General features: G+C 43.1%; 1 protein-coding gene across 2 annotated transcripts in view; it reads left to right on the top strand.

Moving 5' to 3' along the window:
- Plcb1 (phospholipase C beta 1) overlaps nt 1–17,830 on the top strand; it is a 700,152-nt gene that overhangs the window by 567,658 nt on the left and 114,664 nt on the right. For both annotated transcript variants that reach the window (XM_087911176.1, XM_087911177.1), the window contains exons 24-26: nt 11,932–12,064; nt 14,173–14,226; nt 17,191–17,410. In XM_087911176.1, coding sequence (XP_087767302.1) covers nt 11,932–12,064; nt 14,173–14,226; nt 17,191–17,410 — 407 coding nt within the window. The remainder of the gene's footprint in view (nt 1–11,931; nt 12,065–14,172; nt 14,227–17,190; nt 17,411–17,830) is intronic.

Here is a 17,830-nt window from a genome sequence, read left to right as displayed (position 1 = left end):
TGAGACTTGGGTCAATATTTTTTGTTTCTCCTTTTTAATAAGCTGATTAGAAATTATTTTTATATGTGTATAATGCTGATAAAATTTAGATTAATTTGGACATGCCCAGTGTCATTCAATAAACCTGAAATCATTGGCACAGGAGACCACTTTCTAAATACAACCCCAGTAGCACAGACACTGAGAGAAACAATTAGTAAATGGGACCTTCTGAAACTGAAAAGCTTCTGTAAAGCAAAGAACACGGTCAACAAGACAATACGACAGCCTACAGAATGAGAAAAGATCTTCACCAACCCCACATCAGACAGAGGTCTGTTCTCCAAAATGTACAAAGAACTCAAGAAATTGGTCATCAAAAGAACAAATAACATAATAAAGAAAATGGAGTACAGACCTAAACAGAGAACTCTCACAGAGAAATATATAATGGCTGAAGGACACTTAAGGAAATACTCAACATCCTTAGTCATCAGAGAAATGCAAATCAAAATTACTCTGAGATTCCATCTTTCACCTGTAAGAATGGCCAAGATCCAAAACACTGATGACAACTTATGCTGGAGAGGTTGTGGGGTGAAAGGAACACTACTGCATTGCTGGTACAACCCCTTTGGATGTCAGTGTGGTGATTTCTCAGAAAATTAGGAAACAACCTTTCTCAAGACCCAGTAATACCACTTTTGGGTATATATCCAAAGGATGCTCAATCGTGCCACAAGGACGTGTGCTCAACTATGTTCATAGTAGCATTGTTTGTCATAGCCAGAACCTGGAAACAACCCACATGCCCCTTGACCGAAGAATGGATAAGGAAAATATGGTCCATTTACAGAGCAGGAAAAAAAAATGACATCTTGAAATTTGCAGGCAAATAGATGGAGCTGGAAAGCATAATTTTAAGTGCAGTAACCCAGACCCAGAGAGACAATTATCACATGTACTCACTCATAAGTGGCTTTTAAACATAAAACAAAGAAAGCCAGCCAACAAATCAGAATCTTAGAGAACCTAGACAACAATGAGAACCCTAAGGGAAACATACATAGATTTAATGGACATGGAAAATAGAATAAAACAAGATCTCCTGAGTAAATTGGGAGCATGGGTACTTTGGAAGAGGGTTGAAGGGAAGGGGAGAGGCAGGGAGAGGAGCAGAGAAAAATGTAGAGCTCAATAAAATTAAAAATAAATTAAAATAAAATTAAATAAATGAAATGAAATTAAATTTAATTTAAAATTAAAATTAAATAAATAAAATTAAAAATAAAATTAAAAAAATAGAAACCTGAAATCACAGAAATTCCACATTGGTCTCAGAGAAAATAAAAGACTACCCTACCTATGCCCTGTGGAGTTGCCTAAATCCTCCCTGGCCTCATTTTTTTTTTATTATTAATTTATAAAAGTTTCCACTTCTGCCCCTCCTCCCAATACCCTCCCACTCCCCCCACTCCTTCTCCTCCTCCCTCTCCAGTCCTAAGAGCAGTCAGGGTTTCCTGCCCTGTCGGAAGTTCAAGTTCCTCCCCCCTCCCTCCAGGTCTAGGAAGGTGAGCATCCAAGCAGGCTAGGATCCCAAAAAGCCAGTACATGCAGAGGAAACAAGTCCCAGTGCCATTATCAATGGCTTCTCAGACAGTCCCCATGTCAGCCAAAATCAGAGAACCCAGTTTGATCACATGCTCGTTCAGTCCCAGTCCAGCTGGCCTTGGTGAGCTCTCATTAGATCAGTCCCATTGTATCAGTGGGTGAGCTCACCCCTCAGGGTCTTGATTTCCTTGTTCATGTAGTTCCTTCTTCTGCTCCTCATTTGGACCTTGGGGGCTCAGTTCAGTGCTCCAATGTGGGTCTCTGTCTCAATCTCCATCCATCGTCAGATGAAGGTTCCCTCTGATCCTGACTTCTTTGTTCATGTTCTCTCTCCTTCTGCTCCTCATTTGGTCATTTTTTAAAATGGAGAATTAGAAAAGCAATTTTATTTTTTGGTCTTGACCATGAATAGCTTGGAAGAAAAAGTGATTCAGCCTCTGAATGCTGATGTGTCTTTTCCCATCACAGTGATATGTGTTTATTTGAAGGAGACCACTAAAATAGGCAGCCGTATTTTTCACAAAAGAAAATTCTACCTGGGACCTGTTAGCCATTGGAGATCCCAATGTAGTAGCAAAGACATCTTCCATCTGATGTTTCTAACATGATACTTCTAAAAGTCCTTTCTTATTGAACATAAAAACTTCATTGAACTATAAAGCATTATCAGGTTTCTAATATGCTAATAAATTACCTTCTTAGAATGTTTTTAAATCCAATATTTTCCCCTGGATTCAGTTAACAGTCATTCATATGAAAAAAAAGCATTATTTGGCTTATATTCTTACCAATGTAAGTCCAGACTGTAATGTTTATATTTATGTAATAGGTGGATTATGATAGGATATTAGAAGATCACATCGAGATTGGCTGCATTTGCTTTCATGTCTTCTTTTCTTCTCCTTGGTTTTGGTTTTTCTTTCTTTTTTTCTTTCTTTCTTTCTTTTTTTTTTGTGCCAGGCCATCTCTGAATAGCCCAGGCTGGTCCCGAACTCTCCATCTGCCTCCCTGGGATGACTGATGTGTCCCTCAGTATTTTTGTCACTTTAAAAATTATTGTTTAGCTTGAGGAGTTTGGGGAAGATCCAGTTAGGTAAAGGACATAGAGGGCTCCTTGAAAGAAGGAGCCATTGTGGGGTTAATGAGAAACCAGGCACTAGGGAAACTCCCAGGAAACCACAGGGAGGACCCCAGCTAAGAATCTAAGCAATAGTGGAGAGAGTACCTAACATCAGATTGATGACTACCTTAACTGTCATCATAGAACCTTCATCCAGTGTCTGATGGAAGCAGATGTAGAGATCCACAGCTAAGCACTAGGCCAAACTCCTGGAGTTCAATCATTGAAAGGAAGGAGCAGTATTATGAGCAAAGGGACCAACACCATGATGGTGATTCCCACAGAAACAGCTGATCCAAGCTAGTGGGAGCTCACTGACCCCGGACTGTCAGCTGGGGAATCAGCGTAAGACCGAACTAAGCCCTCTGAATGTGGGTTGTGTGTCCTGGGCAATTTGTGAGGCTACTAGCAGTGGAACCAGTATTTGTCACTAGTGCATGACCTGGCTCTTTGGAGCCCATTCCCTATGGAGGGATACCTTGCTCAGCTTAGATACACGGGGGAGGACCTTGGTCCATCCTCAAGTGACGGGACAGACTTTGTTGATTGCCCATGGGAAGCCTCACCTTCTCTGAGGAGTGGATGGGGGACAGGGGGTGGTGGGAAGAAGGTGTGAGGAGTGAGAGGATGGGAGGGAGATGGAACTGGGATTGGTAGGTAAAATAAAATTGTTTTAAAAATAAATTAAAAAATGTATCCCCAAAAAAAATCACTGTTCAGGTTGTTGGTCAGCAACGTATCAGAATAAAAAGATAATCTCAATCCTAGGAATGGATTTCTAGCATTTATCTGTATTTCTCTAAAAGTCAAATGAAATTTAGGATATAAACAACAACAAAAGATCCTCTTAAGTAATATAGAAGTACTGTCAGCCATTGATACAGATTGAGCTAGCATGCTGTCTATGGATGCGTTTTTGTTTGCAAATTTAATAAAAGTTCAAAGCCCAGACACTTTAATGTAATTACAAAGATGCCAAATGAAATATCAGCAACTCTTTTTGTTTTCTTCTTTTAAAATACAAAAAATGAAGGGAAAATGTGAATGCTTGGTATATCAGTGAGAAAATTTTTCAAAAAATGTCAAAATAAAATATCTGAGCCAGTTGTCATGCTGAGAATGGTGTGAAAGTATTTATCAGACCAGCTCTGACATTAAAATGTTTATTATTATTACTGTTTACATCTTATGTGTGAGCACATTCATGACCTACAGAATGCTGGCAGACTCGGTTCAATTTGTGGGAGTCATTTCTCTCCATATGGATGGAGTCTAGGGTTTAAACTGAGGTCTTAGGCATTGTGACAGCTGTCTTTACCCACTGAGTCTGATGGAAAACTTAATAAGTGTTACATATTATAGACAAAATCACAACAGGCAAATTCCCAAGGAGAGAAAGAACCACACCCCTGGAAAGGAACAGGCTAGAGTTCTCCCTGAGTCTGGCCATTGGGAATGAGCTGCCAGGAGCCATTAGGAGATAGGCTCTAACTGTACTTGGTATCTCGGGCCCTAGGCCAGACACTGAGAAGGAAGGCTTGGACAGGTGGGGGTGGGTGGCAGGCAGGACTGCTGCTTCTTTTGGATTTGCCCTGTCTCTACAGTGATCATATCAGCCTAGCAGAGGACCAGAGGAAAATGGAAATGCAATAAGCACCATGCTTTCCATGGATCTGGCGGGGTATTGGGCCTTTTAATGTATTAACGTATGTGGCGTTTTGATTGAACAAATATTCTACCACTGAACTATATCCTAAGCTGTCTTAATTGCTTGTAATGGCCTTGGACTCATTATGTACCCTGAACAGGTCGTGAGCTTAGCTCAGCTCCTAAGTAACTAAGACTGCAGACATGAGCTACCAGACCCACTTATGCCTTAAAATATCTAGAGCTGGGAGGTGGGTTCCTTTAGCTGAGGAGCCATTGGCAAGTGATAACCACTAGGGGAGGGGCACTCAGTTATCTCTAAGGGTTTGGTCCCTGGTGGATCCGCCCAGCTCCATTAGATGGTGCCACACTCAAGAGTACATGGACACACAAATTGGGCTTCCTGGGTTTTAGAAACATGAAGACAGAAAGTTAGGAAGGGGAAGGTGTGATTGGGGGCAAGGATGAATGGAGAACTTGCATTGTGAGGAAATTTTCAAAGAGTCAATAAAAGATTTTCTTGAAAAAGAAATGATACCTCCCTTTTCATCTCTGTACTACTTGGCTTTGGCAATTGCAAGCCACTTTCTTTGGATGCCCTAGAGTGATCATAGTAGCCCCCCTTTTTTAGAGGAGGAAATGATTGCTTGAAATTATCGAGTGACTTGCTTCATGAAAGAACTATGGTCTTCTAAAGTAAGACATCTTGAGACGTCCACATAGCCATGGGAACTTAAGCAAATCAATCATTGGTTTGTCCCAGGTGTTTTCACACATCTCTACATTGGAATTGAAAATTTTCAGTGGGTTATAATTCAGGGCTTTGGGTTCATCCTCCTACAACCCTGGAATCATCGACCATGCCATTCGCAACAGCAGAAGGATTGCAGAAGCATGACCCTCAATTAGTGAAGGTTTTCACCTGGCTCTAGGGTAGAACTCTCAAATTTTAATGTGCATAAAAATCATGATTTAATGCCAATTCATTAAATCTTGCACAGGTCATAAAATTTTGCATTTCTTGATTAGCAGGACTCTCAGTGTTTAGCATGTGTCAGAATCACCTGGCTACTTCTTCCAGCACCCATGGATGACCCCCATCTGATTCCCTTGGTTTGGAATAAGCCCAGGCATTTGCACTTCCAAGGCTCCAAAGGGATGCTGGTGCTGACCCAGAGACCACACTTTGATAATCACTGACTTGGAGCCCTGTATCCTCTCTCACAAATGGGTGGCTCTCCCCAAATGAAGCCTATTCTTTCCATCTCCTACCATGTCACCTTAGTCACAGAAACCGCAAAGGGCTCCCAGAGGAGTTCTTTCCTCCCTAGAACTGTCTAGTATTTGTTCTGTCAGTGATTAGCCACAATCTGTGCAAAACAATCTGGCTTAATCTCAAAGCTCTACCCCTACAGAATGGATGCCAAAGGTCTGAGGCTACTTTTTAGAAGAGACGTCAAGTTACCTTCCTCACTGCAAAGTTCAGTCTTGACTTTTAGAAACTTTATAAAACCATTTCTAATGAAGGGGGAGGGAGCTCCAGCGCACAGTTGGTCCTCTGTATCCTATGGGTTCTGCTTCCGTGCATTTGACCAACTGCAGATTGTGAGTTGGTTTTGTTGCTGTTGTTGTTTTTATTGCCCCTGTAATGAAAATGTGCAGGGTTTTTTTTTTCCTGGTAATTCTCCTTAAACAATCAGGACAACTATTTATATAGCAATGATCTCCAGGTATACTGAGTATATGCATAGAGTCTATAAAATTATTGCACATGTTTTACAAAGGGTCTTTAGCACCTGTGACTTTTGTGGTTTTCTGGGATGTTGAACCAACTTAATATAGATACTGACACACATATAAAATAGTCAGCAGGGCCCTGTTCATTCTTGCTTTAATAGCTTTCTGATCCCCCAGCCATGAGGATTAGTCAAATGTAGAAAGAGAATCTGCATCATTCCTTTCATCTGTGTATTTATCCATTCATTCTTTCAAACACATTTTTCTGATTTCAGCATAAGAGTTAGGTGGTACTGTAGTTTCAGGACTTGGCCCATGAAGTGTACCCATTGCCTACGTACCAACTGAATGTTGTTCCTCCACTCATTAATTAATTAATTATCCATTAATTAATTAAATAGTTAAATTTTTTAAATTAATTAATTTTGTTATTTATTTATTTTTGGGTTTTTGAAACAGGGTTTCTCTGTATAACAGCCCTAGCTGTCCTGAAACTAACTCTTGTAGATCAGCTGGCCTCGAACTCACAGAGATCTGCCTACCTTTGCCTTTCGAGTGCTGGGACTAAAGGCATGCACCACCACTGCCCTGCAGTTAAATGTTATTTTAATATTATATGTAGTTACTATGCTGGAATGTTTTTATATCAAATCATGTATACGTATTTATGTGTGTGGATATTTATTTACATATGCGTACCCTGAGAAAGATCATATTCTCTCTCTCATTTCTGAGGGAAGAAAGTGACATTAGTAATAGTTCACACGCTGAATTTTCAGTCGTTACTCCTGGTTCAATAACTGGTGGGAATGCTGCATTTATTTAAATGATGGTGCAGCCCTGATATATGAAAGAATCATTTAGATTGCATTCCAGTTACTACTGAAAGAATTTGCTGGAGGTTGGTTGCAGAAGACACCAAACTAATTTTACATATTAGGTGTTCATTCATTAAGACCTTTGAAAAATGGGGCTGGAGATGGGCTCAGTGGTTAAAAACACTTGCTCTTGCAGAGGACCCAGGTTCAGTTCCCAGCATCCATACAGAGACTCAAAACCATTTGAATCTCCAAATCCATGGGATCTAGTGTCCTCATCTGCCCGCTAAGGGCACTGGGAACACATATGGCACATATCCCTACCTGATGGAAAAATATTCACGCTTGCTAAGTAAACAAATCAATGAATAAATCTTATTTAAAGAAATTCCGAAGACCGAAGATAAATTCATCCTGCTACTTAAAGACTTCAGCTCTCACTAGTCCCGCTAGACTATTCAAAAATTTCAAACACACATAAAACTGGTAAGAATTATAAAGTCAATGCTCTTTTGTCAGTTCATTGTTGAGCCCTGATTTTCATTTTCTTGCATAGAAGTCAACTCTGTCTTATTTCCAGTGCATTTCAAATTCAGGCTGCAAAGGCAGTGTGTGTGTCACTCCTAAGCACGCGGTAATGCACAGTCAGGGTGTGGCTCTCAGGACCGAGTCTGACCTTCTTAGGAACAGGACAATAGCCAAGGTAATTGGGCTAATGGAAAATTAAGGCACAAATTACCTATGTGCTTTGAAAAGCTGTTTGGGGTGAAATGCTGTCTCTAACAAAGCTGCAGCCACGCCCACATTTGTCCTCAGCAGACTGGATTCTGTACCCTGAAATTACTAATCTCCATGTAATTCTGGGGAAGTGGCTAACCTCATCCCTTACCCACCAGGATCCAAGTCAACGTCCTGTCATATGAACCAGGCACATGGAAGGGACAGCATATTGCAATCAACTTTACATTTGCTTTTTATTTACTAGTGGGATAGGGGTGCATTCATGCGTGTGACACAGCACATATGTGTAGATTCAGAGAACTTCTGGAAGTTTGTTCCCTCCTCCCAACATGTGGGTCCCAGGAATCCAGCTTAGGTCATCAAGCTTGCTGGGAAGCGCCTTTACCCACCGAGCTGTCTCACTAGTCCAAGACTCAGAAAACTCCGAGCAACTCGGCCACATCCGATAGTTGAAAGGCATTTTGCTTTCATGTTAAATACTCAAGAGAATTCTCTGCTGCTTGATTATCAAAGCCAAAATTAACGCATCCAGGATGAAAATCTTTTGCATTTGTGCAAAAGTGTGCCATACAAGTTCCCTTGACCAATTCTGTAGGAACGGTTGGTAAGTTATCCTCTCACTGATTCACATGCAATATATTTTCAAGGAACTTGTGTTCATTTTAATTATTGGAAAGTCGTAATTTTTGAATATGAAATCTTAGTTTTTAGAAATCATGCTTTGAAGAAAAACATAGAGCAATAACGCATATGACCACTAGGGGGCAGAGGCTCAAAGCAAAAATCTAGTAAGCGCCACTGAAGTCCCGTTTTAATGAACCTTCCTTCACTGAAATTCATGTAATTGGATTCCAGTGGTCTTTCAATTATGTTTACAAAAACATATTTCGGGTGCCTTTATTTCTGTAATTATGTCCAGTGCCTTGGGAAAGGATTCTGTGCTTGTTTTGTTGAAACACATAAAAGCAGCCATTATGGCTTGGCCTGGGGAGAAATGCAATCAAAAGTATTGATTTCTTTGAGCTGGACACAGATTTTGGCTTTTGCATTTAATCTCACATGCCAGTCTGGTGGGCATGACTTGACTTTCCAATCATACCAAAAAGTTAAATTTAGTATTTCACAACTGGAGTTATTTAACCATTTTATTTCTTTGCTTTTTTATGTCAATGCTGTTTTAGTGCGACAGGGTGAGTTCTTTGGCAACAACGTTCGCCTGCTTATGTGTCTCTACCTAGCTATAACTTATTATTATATTAATGCTTCCTGGAGTTGCCATTACCATAGAACACAGAACGCCCGCTATTTAAAATATTTAGACTTTGAACTATCACACGTTCTAAGGGAACCTGTCTGGCCTCTGGTTTCCCGTGAATAGATTTCAGTGCAGATTTTCAGAACCTTCTTTGACTACTTTGCCATGGGGCTGAAAGCAAGGCCCACCTGAGCGGCTGAGAGGAAGATAGGAGACAGCAGTGTCCAGGCTACTGGGCCTTCGGCTACTTCTGTTACCAGTTTCCCATAGGGAAACTGTCAGCTGGACTCCTTTACACACCCTTGACAACTGGTCAACAGCAGTCTGTCGTTTGTCATCGCGGCTGCGCACTAACGCATGACATTCGTCTCCAGAAAAAATCCTAAGAGGCCCTGGCGACTACACAAGGAGCCGCAAACAGCTCCTCACTCTCCCTCTTCTCCTGGCATGTGTTTGGCAGGGCAGAAGTGTGAGCTGCATGTTTGTCGGACCCTGGCCCAGGGTCTTTCCAGCACACAGCATCCCTTCAGCATTCTGGCTTCAGGGTTCCAGGCAAACTCTGCTCCTCCAGTCATGGGTGCAGAAGTCTGCTCCGGGGCTAATGCAGCCTGAAGGTTCATCTTGACATTTTGGTCATTTGAGAATGTGGGAGCTCACATGAATGTTTCATTTTCCATCCTTTCTCAAAACCTGGCAGCTACAGGTGGAAACTGAGCAGGGTCTGGCCTACCTATAAGAGCTTTTTCTGGCTTCAGGTATGGCTTCCCTTTTCCTTCCCAAGGGTCCAAGTCATTAACTCGAGGGGTGAAGGAGGTGTCGTTGTTGTTTTGTTTTTGTTTTTCAAGAAAACCATGAAGACCATTCTCTGTGTATAATGCATCCTACATGGAAAAATCTGGCGACATTGAACAAGCCAAAACAAAAGCAAAACAAACAAAAAGAAACCCTGTAGAGGCATTCCATTTGTAGTCTCAGAAATAAAGCTTGCCTGAAGAGCAGACAAGTAAAACAGCCACACCGGCACCAGCCTTACACACCAGCCACTGATGGCACACACCTTTAATTGCAGTAGTCACAGTAACACATATCTTTAATCCCAGTAGCCGCACTTGCTTGTCATAGAAACCAGGTGGTAATGGTGCACGCCCTTAGTCCCAGAACTAGAAAGGATTATAAAACGGGAGCAGACAGCCCTCAGTCACAGTCTCATTCTGAGATTCCTGGAGGCAGGATCGCCATTTCGGACTGAGGTCGCGGTAAGAGCCAGTGGCTGGCTGCTTTGCTCTCCCGATCTCTAGGCAAGCTTTGTTTATTAAAATACAATTGAAATGCCACAGTAAAACTCCACCCATATACTGCATTCAAGAGGCTCTCATTTGCAATGTTGAGCTGAACAAAGAACATACCATCATTCCTCTTGACATATGACTCTAGGGAGAATTTTCTTGATGGATACTAACTAAATGTAACCATACCAGAGCTTACCAGTCAGAGATATCCATCCATCCAAAGACATAATTTCACAATAGTGAGACCTAATGCTTCTAGGTTATGTGGCTAGGCTCCTGTCTCTCCTACATGATGCCTGGTCTGGTACCAGGGCTTATTTTTCTTCCACCCATCCCAGGGAGACCATCTACACTGAAGAGGTCTAATCCATGAATAGGGCTGTTTGTTAAGTTAAGGATGCCTTGAGGGACTGATTCCATACCAGCTCTGAGGCCGGAGGAGGAGGACCATGAGTTCAAGGCCATCCACAGCTCCAGAGTAAGGCTTTGTTTCAGAAATGAAAAGCAGTGATTTGGGGCGAGAAGAGAATATGAATCAGTGCTGCCATCTAGATTCCTGGCTTCCTTTGGTCAAATTGCCAGCCTGCTATTTGAAATTTCGTGCCCAAATGTCACAGTGTTGGGGTCCAGGTGACCCATGGAAGAAGACATTCCTACTGTACCTTGGAAATGCACTACATAGCAAAATGCTGTAAAGTCGTCACGGATAAAACTTGCAGCAGACGTGGAGAGCGAGTCTAAAATAGCTGGCAAGCACCTGGAACGTTGGAAAGCGTGGCTGAAGTACTGAGAAATTATACAGACAATTATTTTATAAGAATCGCCACTGATTCAGCAGATATTTATCGACCGTTTGCTTTGAATTAGACATAGCAGCTGGAGTGGGTAGAGCGAAGGGCTCATGAGTCTTGATAGTTATCATCAGGCATTGGTAATGTCGCACGGTCTTAACTGTTTCACGTGCTTATTTAGCTTGTACCAGAAAGTGTTCTAGGTACTTAACAAACATTGACTGTTGATAGACAATACTATGACCTCAAATTCATCATGGACAAAGATGGGAAACAGCACAGAGAGTTAGGTGATGTGTTAATGGCGTACTGGATTCAAATCCAAGGACATCTGGCTCCAAAGTCCGCGCTCATACCCACCACATCAGTTCTTGCTGCGGCATGGAAGCTGACGGCATGAAACGAAATGCTTGCCATCTGCTTCCATGTGACTTATTCAGCAACGCAGCTCCCCCATCCTGGACCTGGTTTGCATCAATTTAGCTATCTCACGCGAGTGTGTATTCAGCTAGGGCTGTCTATCCCAGGACATCCCAGCCAGAAGGGCTTAGCTGTCCTTTGGCAGCAACTCTAATCTCCCTGCTATAGCCGGGGTCTGCTAAGGAGTGGTCAGATTCGTGTCTCTGTGGTTCCTTGTGTGCGTTATGTTTGCTACTCTCTCATTTGATGGAAATACACCGCCTGATCTGATCCAGAGGCATTGTGGGAAGGCTCTCTCCAAGAGCATGGGCAAGTTGGAGTGAAAACCAGAGCCTTTGGGACAATTAACCTGCTACTTTGTGATTTTACATTGTGCTGAGTTAATCTTGCTTTCCAGGCAGTTTCCAATCTGGTGTTTCATACTCCAAATGAATTGTGAGAATGTCACAGTGGGTAGCCTTATTGGTATAGGAAGACAATAAAAATGATTTGAAACAAAATTAAAAGGTGTTTGTGATTTTAGGCTGAGCCTGGGGAAACCTCATCAGAGGCATCGAGTGAAGCCAGGACAACGCCAGCAGAAAATGGGGTGAATCACACAACATCCCTTGCCCCCAAACCACCTTCCCAGGCTCCACACAGCCAGCCAGCTCCAGGTAAACAGTGGGGACGGTGCTGTTTCTAGATCTCCTGCCTTCAGGTTCCAGCGCCTCTGCAGAAGGCTAGGCTCTGAGGAAAGAATGCATGCCCTCGCGTGACATGAGTGGGTGGGCAGCAGGATGGATGGACGGATGAATGTCCCAGGGCCACCTGTGTCGTGGGCTGTTATTTGGGGGTGAATTCTGGTCGACCCACTGATAGAGTTGCATTTGTTGCATTTGTTACATTTGTTGCATTGTAAGTTGCATTCTTCAAGCAGCTTGCAACTATGCAATAGAAGTACCTTTTGTATTCTACTTCAAGTCTCTGCCACAACTGACTTTCCAGGAACCTTAAATGTCTGTCCACCCTAGGCTGTCTGCTAGGCCATGCATATGGGTTAGGTCATTTCATCGTCTTCCCAGTCCTCCACGGGGTGTGTTCTGTTGTTGTCTCATTTGGGAGGTGATGAAGAACTTTCCCGAAAGGCACAATGCCTGTGGAGGAAAAGCCAGGTCAGACAGTACCCAATACAACTAAAGCGCTTGCTATTAGCTTCTCATCTTCACCCAAGGCTACACTCAGTTGTCTCATTTCTCAGAGAAATTCTGTCATTTCAATGCAACTCACAATGGCATTCCATCTCACTCTGGTTAATGTGAGTGAGTGTGTGTGTGTGTGTGTGTGTGTGTGTGTGTAATGTTAAAATGGTATGTGAGTGTGGATGGTGTGTGTGTGTGAGGGGGCCGAAGGTTTGGGGGTTTCTGTGTATGTTTCTCTTAACAGACTGGCCTTCCCGAGAGAGGGCCCTGCTTCACGCATCTTCTGCAGTCACCCGGTGCTAAGGAGCAGCGTGATTATGATCCGTCTAGTTGAATCAGTTAATAAAATAGGAGGGGAAAGAATTTCCTCTGTAAGAGTGACTTCATGCCCTTTTCCTTCTCTGTCATGGTGAGACATGGCAATGGTGAAGTTCTCATCTTCCCATTGGTGTGCAAAGGCTACTAGTTTATAAATACAGACCCTACTTCATTCGTATCAAGCAAGAATGAACTGAAAGTCGGAAGGAAGTCAGTGAAGTCAGCAGCCCGAGAGCTCACTGTAGCCAGGAAGCGTCGTTTTCAAATGGTTATTCTTTGCCACATGAGGACATTGGCGGTGCTTCTCAACCACAGTTTATTGTTACTGGGAATAAAAGAGAATTTAACATTTTACCATTTTAATTTTTAAGTGATACTTAAAAATAATTCGGCTTACAGAAGACATTTTTTAAATAAATTGTACAAAATGTGTGGCACCATTCTCCTCTTCCCCTAAAGTCAGCTTTGAACAAGATCACAGTAAACCCTCATGACTGTCAAGCCTTGTGTGAACTCGGCCTTCGTCACTCCAGTGTCCATTTATTGCGGCAGATTCACGCTTGGCGTCCCACACTGCTCTTGCTCAGCGTGTCTCCTCGGTCGCCTTCGCTCCATAATAGCTCCTAACTCTTCTTTCTCATATCCTTATAGTTTTGAGGAATTCTGGTCAATTATTTTTTTTAAATGTCTCTCACTTCAAGCTGCTTCAGGTTGAGGTTCTGATATTGACGTGTCCCATCCTGGTGAAATGGGGGCCCTAATTCAAAACTTTCCCTCTGAAGGTTTTGGTTCACATTCATAGGTGTGTGGGAAGAGGCATTCTGGGGTACAGGCATACCCTATCTTTTTTCCCTTGACTGTGAAACTCAGTTCTTTGGTCCACATTCCTGATGTTGCCAGAAGATGGCAGTAGCTCTACTGAGATTGAATTTCTTGTTTTGAAATTTCAAATGCAGGTGGAGGGATGTCTCCATTTGCCAGGGAATATGTGGAAAATACATACAATTGCTCATCAACATAGGATTAAGTCCAAGTTGCAAATTAATGAGTAATTTTTTTGTAAATAACTTTCTCCTACAATTAGCCATTGTATCGACAGAGACTTAGAATCAGAGGGCACAGTTCCCCCATACTGGAGATGAAACCCAAATGGGCCAAGTGCTCTACCACTGAACTACCACCCGAAGTCCAAATATTTCTTTTTAAAATTGGGATAGAAATTTGAAAATCAAAGAAAGCCATTTCTTTGATCTTTTTGGTTGCAGGTTCTGTGAAGGCGCCGGCCAAAACAGAAGACCTGGTCCAGAGTGTCTTAACAGGTGAGTGCCAGCCTTTCCTCTGCACAGAAGGTGGCAACTGAGCATTGCACAGTGGGAGTTGAGAGGGGAGGAGATTGCCATTTACCTCTGAAAACGAGCATCATTGCATTGTTTTACGTTTCTAGACATCTGGCCTGAGTTTGGTCACATTGTCTAATGTAACATCTTGGCCTGAGTTTGGTTACATTGTCTAATGTAAAGTCCCAGAGAAGTAGCCAGAGCTGGCAGATAGGACTGTATTGGCTACAAATAATAGTTACTGAAGATTCCTATTTCAGAAAAAAAAATAATAGTTTCCTCCTGGCTACAAGAACCAGTTAACAGGAATGTTGTGTCTCCCTACAGTGCTGGCAATAAGTTGTATTTCACATATGCAGAATACAGCATATCTATGTTTGTAATCATGGAACCCACACTGTTTGTGATCTTTGATATGAACTTGGGTTAGTTCATATCATCAAGCAAAGGGACTCAAGTTGACCTAAGCTTTCTTGAGTACAATTAGCACTTACTATGTAGTGGAGTCTTAAAACTGTTTTGAGTATCTGGCACAAAATAGAACAAGAAGGTATGCACACATGCATCAAAATTAAAACCTCTCCTAGGAACCAGATGTTGGCCAACAGTGAGGCAGGTAAGTGCATTGTGACGCAGTCCCAGAGTGGAATGGGGGCGGGTAACTATACATACAGGTCGTGATCTCCTAAAGGCAGACAGCCAAGGCGTAGTGCTGCGAAAAAGACTGAGACATGAGGAAGCTAGATCTCACCTGCCTGAAGATCAAAGACAGATAGGCAAAATTATTCACTCCACTGGAAACCTAGGCTTAGATTATGCTTTGGGGAAGGGAAAGGAGGCAGGTTCCAGAAGACATCTAGGGTCCTGGCAGTGTTCTGGTTTTTACCTGGTGATAGTTAGTCACTGAGGCATATGAACTTTAAAGACAAAAAAAAGGACTGGGGATTTTGGATATATGCACTTCATGCACATAGTTATATTTCATCAAAATATATAAATCACACCTGGAAAAATTGTAAAAAAACTTAAAGATCACAAAGCATACTTTAAAAGAGTTCCGTGGGAAGCAACACTGATGTATTAGACAACACCGATGCAGGAAATAAGATGCTGGAGTGTTATCTAAAGACATATAAATGGATACACAGAGGCAGTGGGTCTGCACCCCCACCCTGACTACGGCCGACTCTGGGCAGCTCACCCAGTTGTGATACTGTGTCTTTATGCAAATGGACATTACTCTTAGCTCTGGGGATATTCCAAGGGATAGCCTTTTGCCCGGAGACTTTTTCAAAGGCAATTTAGGGTGCCTTTTTTCTAGAGCATAGGGAGTCCCATTTCTAAACTGTCCATGGCTGATGTCCAGAAACCTTTTTTTTTTTTAAAGTGAAGTGGAGTTGGTTACCAGAAAATGTGGCAATTCCTCAGGACTACAAATTCTTAATGCTAGCGCTCATTATTCAACCACCAGGAGTCGATTTGAGCCTGAGGGAAACCGTTAAATAAATGTACCTAGTTTTCTCCTCAGCTTCTTTCTTTAAAAGGAAGAAGAATTAGCTGTCAGGGCAGATGCATGGTAAGAGCAGAAAACGCTCCTTTGACTGTTTAAAAGCCTTGGTATTTAGCAGCAGAAATTACTGTTCCCGTTCTTCTCTTGATGTGCAATCCGTTTAGTTTTCTCTTCAGGTTTGTTGTGATTGGTGGCATACATCATTTTCGAATGGCTTGACAGTTCTAAATATTTATTGTATCTTTGTCGTTGTTGTTCCCCAAGCAGGAACTTCCTATCGAGAAATGGAAACATATGCATTCTGACTTAATCTGGCTCCAAATAAAGGATAATTCATTGAAATTCAGGCACCAGACATTGAAAGACCTCCCCTACCCCCATTCTTATGCTACTAGGAAAGGGAATCTAGTATGGAATCTTGATTTAAGAAGTGATAATGCATTTTTAAAATGCACCTCATGGAGGTGGTGAAGTGTGCGTATGAAGTACGGCATAGTTTATGGCCAGGTTTTGTCACATTGACCTTTTTTTCTCAACATTGAATAAACACTGCAGCTGTACAGGTGACACTAGCTCTACTGGGGCCTTGGTGAAAATTAAAGGTCACCTTCTTGACACAGTCGACCTCCATATCCACTGAGACACAGGGAGAAACCTATGGTGTGTCTCCTGTCAGTGTGTTCCCTGCGAGATGCTGAACCTGTGTGATTATTTGCTAAGCCTCCACAGTCATGGTACCAAAAACTTCTCAACACTTCCCATGAATTTTCTGTATCTCACTACCAGACCAGCCTTGTGAACTAACAGCAGTGTCCTCATCCGTAAAACGGACGAAGCGGGAGGCCTGCTCTCTCTTGCTCTGTTCCCAGCTGTAGTGAGGCTAGGCTGCTAAAATCCAGTTTGTGCTTCTCTGCAAATTTGCCTTCTCTCTAAAGGGAGGTTACCCCTAGAAAGTTGTGTCCCCTTTCTGAGTGTCCCAAATTCACAAGAAGCTGGCCTTCTTTATTCATGAAGAGACTAGCCCTGGTGGGCCAGTGCACACTTGGGGTTCCCCTGGGGGATTATTCAGAAGCACATTGGTGTCGCTGTGCACCTTGCTCAGTTGTTTCCACCGCTGCTCTGCTTCTCTCCCCCTGCACCCCCACCCGTCCCCTCCCGCAGTGAGTCACAGGCGCCAGAATCCCCATCCTAGACTCTATTTCTAGGGAAACCAAACTTAAAAGCTACAGATGAAGGAACTGGGGCTCTGCAAAGTTTGGTCACGCCTTGCTAAACTGGTGAATCCGAGCAGTTGGCCCATAGGTCTGACATTCAGCTGTGCTCTCCAGCTGCTCCGGCAGGGGTGGGCTGCTCCTCCCTGAGCAGGATGCCCGTCCCCTTCCTCTGGACTCTCTGTCCGCCCTGTCACTCAGCTCTCATGCCCTCATCTGTTACAGAAGTAGAGGCGCAGACCATCGAAGAGCTCAAGCAACAGAAATCGTTCGTGAAGCTTCAAAAGAAGCACTACAAAGAAATGAAAGACCTGGTCAAGAGACACCACAAGAAAACAGCCGAGCTCCTCAAGGAGCACACCACCAAGTACAATGAGATTCAGAATGACTACCTGCGGAGGAGAGCAGCCTTGGAAAAGTCCGCCAAGAAGGACAGCAAGAAAAAGTAAGTCGATGGGTACTTGCTAATTTTATACCGTGATGGAAGAGATACTGCCCCCCTCCTCCCGCGAGTGATGGCATATGTGTTGTGTCGCATTTTTTTAATCTGTGCCACCTCGGGGAGGACAGTCACACCACGAGGAGGACAGTCACACTGCAGGAAAGAAGTCACACCTCAGGAAGGACAATCACACCACGAGGAGGACAGTCACACCACAGGGAGGACAGTCACACCACGGGGAGGACAGTCACACCACGGGGAGGACAGTCACCACGGGGAGGACAGTCACACCACGGGGAGGACAGTCACACCACAGGGAGGACAGTCACACCACGGGGAGGACAGTCACACCACGGGGAGGACAATCACACCACGGGAAGGACAGTCACGCCACGGGGAGGACAGTCACACCAAGGGAAGGAC

Source organism: Myodes glareolus, chromosome 10, assembly GCF_982192425.1.
Source record: "Myodes glareolus chromosome 10, mMyoGla1.1, whole genome shotgun sequence".
Lineage (NCBI taxonomy): Eukaryota > Metazoa > Chordata > Mammalia > Rodentia > Cricetidae > Myodes > Myodes glareolus.
This window is presented reverse-complemented; position numbering and strand designations above follow the sequence as displayed.